The following is a 6,159-nucleotide window of genomic DNA, read 5'->3' as shown; positions in this document are numbered from 1 at the left end:
TTAAAAAAAAAAAAAAGAATAAGTACACTAAAAAACAAAACAAACAGGGGGCCAGGGTGATGGCTCAGTGGAATAAGCGCTTCCCTGGCAAGTACAAGGGCCTGAGTTCAATCCCCAGTTCCACAAAAAAACCCAAAACAAACAAAAGAATAAGTACACTTCTTTTGAGGCTTTCATACAGCTTTTCAAGCATATATACTGGTTGAATAATTAGCTTATAAACGAAAATACAGAACAGACTGTAATTTATACCACTGCGGCCCATGCCAGGGAACCCTGACATCGCTAAATCCATTCTCATGAGCGTCCCCTGGTGGCAGAAAACTTTTTTGTTTTGGAAAAGTTAAAACAGTATTACCATAATGTAGTTTGTTTCCTTTAAGCTTTCCTGAGACTTAAAAAGTTTAACCTGAAGGGCCTGCAAGATAGGTCAGCAGATTAAGTCCTGCTTAGGCAAGTGAAGTGACTAGGGTTCTTACATAGAGACCAGGCGTAATAGTGCACACCTGTAATCCCAGCGCTGGGGAGGCTGAAACAGGAGGATCACTGTGAGTCTGAACATAGTGAGACCCTGCACCAAATACATAAGAGGAAAAAAAGTATAGCTTGAGAAAGTGGCAAGAATGATAGAATTCTTTTTTGAGGTACCAGGGATTGAACTCAGGACCCTGTGTTTGCCAGGCAGGTGCTTATTCTACTGAGCTATCTCCCCCCACGCCAAGTATGATAGAATTCTTAAAGAGACAATGAAGATGACAGTAACAAGTTAGCACAATGAAGCTTAGTTAAAACAGCTGCTAGGCACCTCCATGTTTTAAACTTGTTCTTAGTTTAGTGTCTTTACACTTGTTGAGACAAAAAATCATCATGTTCTGCTGTGGTCTCTGATGAATAAAAGAAGGAAATCGAGCACAATTCAAGCTAGTATGAGGTATGCGCTGCTCTTCACACAGAACCCCACAACCCAGCTGGGGGGAGCACGAGTCTGAGGAAGACGACACCTCCCAGGCCTGGTGTGTGTGTGTGTGTGTGTGTGTGTGTGTGTGTGGCCAGCTTAGCCCACCAGGGGCGGGGCTGGCTGGCATGTGGTGCTGGGGGATTGAACCGCGGTCCCTGTGCTTTGCTAAGTTTGTTCTAAGTAGATGCTTTAGACCACTGAGCTATCTCACCAGCCCTTTAATTTTAATTTTTTTTTAAGTGTGGGATTTTAATACATGTGTAGTGTTACTATACCACAAGATATTCTTGAAATTCCCAATTTTTTTCTTGCCTCTCAATTTTTTAAAAATTTTATTTATTTATTTATGTGTGTGTGTGTGTGGCCAGCTCAGCCCACCAGGGGGCGGGGCTGGCTGGTATGTGGTGCTGGGGGATTGAACCACGGTCCCTGTGCTTTGCTAAGCTTGTTCTAAGTAGGTGCTTTAGACCACTGAGTCATCTCACCAGCACGCCTCTCAATTTTTTGAGGGCATGTGTATGTATATGGGAGGTTTGTCTAGATAAGTCTGTGCTAGTTAAAAATTTCAACTTCATATGATTTTCCTTAGGAACAGTGGTTCTTGGGGGCCAGGGAGATGGCTCAGTGGAATAAGAGCTTCGCTGGCAAGTGTAAGGGTCTGAGTTCAATTCCCGGTTCCACAAAAAAAAAGAACAGTGGTTTGCAAAGAGTGGTCTGAGCTCTCTGGAGGGTCTCCTAGACATTTCTGGTGGGTTGAGGAAATCATATTTCCATGGCAACACTGTTAGATGAAATCTTTCCACTTTTATTCTTTCCCCAGTGTAATCGTCCCTGCGCTGCATGAGGTGCGACACAGCAAAAGACTGGAAGCAGAGACAAATGAGAATCCAGCTGTCTTCTATCGGGCCGGATAGTAACCGGGTTTGCAAAGGTGTAAACCATCACTACTCCGCGCTAAGTGAGCTTTCGTTTTTTCAAAAAGGTGTTCTCCATAAAATGCTAATCACGCAATCGTGTAACGAAATTGTCAGTGCTTGTTTTGGGTCAGGAGCTCTCTAAAGAGCCCAAGCGGGCCTCGAACACGCGGACGGAGATCCTCCTGCCCCCGACAGTTCAGCCCCGGAGTCTCTGGCCTTTAGGGTTTGTTTTGCAAACGTGACAGGCGGGCTGTGGGAACAGCTGATGTTAAGTAGTGGCGCTCATTATTTTTACTGGCCCTGACATCAATTTCTTTCTTTCTTTTTTTTTTTTTTGGTACCGGGGATCGAACTCATGACCTTGAGGTCGCCAGGCCGACGTCGCTTATGCCGCAGAACTATCTCCCCCGGCCCGACCTCAATTCTTACTCCGGCCTTCGTCCCGATGTGTTCATTCTCATTTAATGCAATGAGAGAACTAGAGATAAAAACCAGCCCTGTTGTTCCTGCAAACGGTCTAAGGTGAGCAATAAATACCAGGAAGACTCCCGGTGGGCGGGACAGTGGTGGCACAAGACTTACTACCGCGCCCTGCGTCCGCGCCTTACCTGCCAGAGGTACCCCCTCACAGCGCCAACCGCCGTCCGCGCCGCCATCTTGCTGCCCCGCCTACCCGGATCGCTTCCGGGTCACAGCGCCTTCGTCGACCATAGAGTTCGAGGAAGACAGAGCGTATGCCGGTCGTCTGGCCCACGAACGACCATAGAGAGGTGATCCCTTGCTTTTTGTAGGATCCTAACCCCGGCTGGATAAAATCGCGTCAGCTGATACTTAGTTGTTACCAAGTCCTTTGTTTTCACCTACAAAACACGATGTTTGGTTTTCATCTGCAAAGCCATTCGTGGCTTGGTTTTGTTGGTTATTAAAACGTGTGGAAACACTAGTGCTGCGTCCAAATCTTAGTCCTTCACCTCCTCTGGGTGGTCTTTTGTGGTGGTAAACTTCCTTTCTTTCCCAACATTGGCTGGGGTCCTTGTTTCCGACTAACTTGAATACCACTGTCCTACTGATCTCGAATACTTCCTTTCTCTGTGCTACTCCGCTCTCTGAGATTCACCAGTAACGCTTTCACCTGCCGTGGCAACCCCTAAGTACTTAGTCTAGTTGAGAATGTTCATCATAGTTTTTTGCTTGTTCGTTTTGGTTTTTTAGACAGGGTCTCACTATGCAGTTCAGGCTGGCCTTCGGCTCACTTTGTAGCCCAGGCTGATCTGCAACTCACAGCAGTCTTCCTGCCTCAGCCTCGGCCTCCCAAGTACTGAGATACACCATAATTTCAATTCCAAGTGAAGAGGCTTATAACTGGATTTGCTGTCATAAATATCTCATTTGTCTCTGTCTTTTTTTTTTTTTATGTGTGTGTGTGTGTGTGTGTGTGTGGCCAGCTCAGCCCACCAGGGGGCGGGGCTGGTTGGCATGTGGTGCTGGGGGATCGAACCGCGGTCCCTGTGCTTTGCTAAGCTTGCTCTAAGTAGGCGCTTTAGACCACTGAGCCATCTCACCAGCCCCTCTTTCTGTCTTTGACTCCTCAGTGCTGGGATTATAGGCATCTGCCACCACACTTGACTTTTGTGCAAATTTCTAAGCTTTATTTTTCTAAAGTACTGTTAATATATGCAACTTATCATAGTTGAAACTTTAGAAGTTTTTTTTTTTTTTTTTTTTTTTTCGGTTGGGGGGCGGCCACTCAGGTTGCCTTCAGGGCAGGTCTGGTTTGGCTTGGGGATGAGGGGATCGAACCACAGCATCCTGAGCCTGACTGCTTTGTTTCAGCAGGCACTTAAACACCTGAGCTAATGAGCACGCCCCCTAATTGAAAATTTAGATGTAATTTTTTTCTTTTGTTTTTTTAGACATAATTGGCTTTTTGTTGTTGTTTTGAGACAGGATCTCACTATGCAGTCCACGCTGGCCTTGAGCTTATTTTGCAGCCAAGGCTGGTCTCGAACTCACAATGATCCTCCTGCCTCGTCCTCCTGAGTGCTGGGATTAAAGGCATGTGCCACCATTCCCGGAATTAATTTAGTTTCTAATTCCAAATTAACCACTTAGCTCTGATTTTGGGCAAGTTTTTCTTTTCTTTTCTTTCTTTCTTTCTTTTTTTTTTTTTTGCGGAACTGGGTATTGAACTCAGGCCCAGGCAAATGCTTATTCTACTGAGCTATCTTCCCGGCCTCGGCAAGTTTCTTCTCTACTCTGACCGATCTTCCTTCCTTTCTTTCTTTTTCAGAATTTGGGATTGATCCCTAAAGCCCTTTCTTAATTTTTATTATTTTAAAGAGAATAGAAAAAAATGATAAGATCTTTCTTTCTTTCTTTCTTTCTTTCTTCCTTTCTTTCTTTCTTTCTTTCTTTCTTTCTTTTTTTTTCCCTGTATTTGGTACAGGGTCTGCAGAGTCTATAGCGTCTCACTACATAGATCGGTTTGTAGTGATTCTCCAATTTTCAGCCTCCCAAGTGCTGGGATTACAGGCATGTGCCACCACGCCCAGTCTCAGTGTGTCCTGGGGGCGGGGCCAGCACCTGGGCCGGGGATTGAACCCTGGCCGCTGCATCTGCCTAAGAGGCGTAGTGTGCTGAATTATCAGCCTGGCCATCTTAGCTTTTCTGTGTACAGACATACAGGATTATTTCCCCCTTCCTTTTTTCCCTCCTTTCCTTCATCCCAATTGCTCCTTTTGCTCAGCTTCTTTCCTTTTTCTATCTCTATTGTAACCCTTTAGACTTTATATACTCTTTCAGGTTCTTACACTAGGGAGACAATACGGTGTTTACACCTGTGGCTCTGATTTATTTCACTTGTGAGTATAGGCTCTAGTTGCATCCGTGTACCCACCAAAGCCTCAAGTTTTATTCTCCTTAAGTCATAGAATTTCTCAGGCTGAGCTCAATTTTCAATCCTCCTGCCTCAGCTGCCAAGAGTGCCGGGATTACAGCTGCGTACCACTCTGCCTGCCCTCACTTTGCTCATATATCAAATACAAATGATGATAACAGATCCTACTTCAAGTGTTGCTGTGAGGATTCAGTGAGACCCTGCTGCATGGCATCTTTTCGTACCACAGCAGACACAAATACAGGATCAGTGGCACCCACTGTTTGCAGCATTATGTTGCTCCTGTCTCATCCAGTTCACAAGGTTGTAGGGATGATTAAATGAGAAAAGGGCAGTGTATGTGAGTGCTTTGTAGATATAAATAAAGCCCCGAGGATGTTGCTGTCCCTGCCCCACAAGTACTACCGTATTTTGCAACAAAGAGAAGAGGACAATGAGATAACTTGCTAAACATTACATACACTGGGAAAGATCTCGGAGCAGAAAGAAGGCAGTTTCCCTCCCCTGGCCTGGCTCCCATCTTTCCAAATGGCACGTCCAGGATGGACCCCGGGCCGAGTGCCCCACACCTGTGTCGCTGTCATCATAGCCTGAAAACCACTTGCACTTACAAGAAGACACAAATTTGGATCCCAATGTCCTAGGTGTGGGAACCAGTCCAGAGACAACAGGACCATCAAGGTCATGCTGCGAGTTGGTCACAACTGAGCCAATAATCACCTTCCAAGTCCTACATCATTGTCTTTTCACCCTTGCAGTGGGCTGATCCTGGTTTTATGCTGAAGACTTGGTCTGTTGAAGTCTCTTGGTCGGGGGAGTGGAGATACCACCCTCTCCCATAAGGACAGACTGACAAATGGTACGAGAAAGTCTTCAGATTGGACACCTGGGCCCCTGGTGGCAGACTTGCATCTTACAACACCGTCTAAATGCACACTCCTCTCCAAAAGAGTCCTTATTGTATTTGGTTTAGGACCATCTAAAACAGATGGCGAGGATGGGGGAGATAGCTCGGCAGCCTGCCTGGCAAGCTCAAGGATCCAGGTTAGATCCCTGGTACCGCATGCTGTGCCAGCCACTGAAACTGAGTGTGGTGATGCATACCTCAATCCCAGCAGTAAGGAGGCTCAGGCAGGAAGATCACCTAGAGTTTGAGGCAGCCTAGACTACATAGTGAGTTCAAGGCCAATGTGAACTACACAGCAAGACCCTGTCTCAAGCCAAATAGCCAGCCAGCCAACCAACCAACCAATCAACTAACCAACCTAAATACTTGGCTACAAGTAGTTTTAAACAGAATCTAGAAGATGAAGGGCTTGCACAGGAGTGCCCTGCTTAGAGCAGATTTTGTGTAAAAGTCAGAATTTCATATTTCTTTTATAGTTTTT

At 45.8% G+C, this 6,159-nt stretch overlaps 1 protein-coding gene across 2 annotated transcripts in view; it reads right to left on the bottom strand.

Annotated features, from left to right (window-relative positions):
- Positions 1-2,549, bottom strand: part of Mrps10 (mitochondrial ribosomal protein S10) — an 8,702-nt gene extending 6,153 nt beyond the window's left edge. For both annotated transcript variants that reach the window (XM_023722046.1, XM_004624141.2), the window contains exon 1: positions 2,484-2,549. In XM_023722046.1, the coding sequence (XP_023577814.1) occupies positions 2,484-2,531 (48 nt within the window). In that variant the 5' untranslated portion in view covers positions 2,532-2,549. The remainder of the gene's footprint in view (positions 1-2,483) is intronic.
- Positions 2,550-6,159: the final 3,610 nt, after the last annotated feature.

The sequence above is a fragment of the Octodon degus genome, unplaced genomic scaffold (assembly GCF_000260255.1).
Source record: "Octodon degus isolate 3935 unplaced genomic scaffold, OctDeg1.0 scaffold00005, whole genome shotgun sequence".
Lineage (NCBI taxonomy): Eukaryota > Metazoa > Chordata > Mammalia > Rodentia > Octodontidae > Octodon > Octodon degus.
This window is presented reverse-complemented; position numbering and strand designations above follow the sequence as displayed.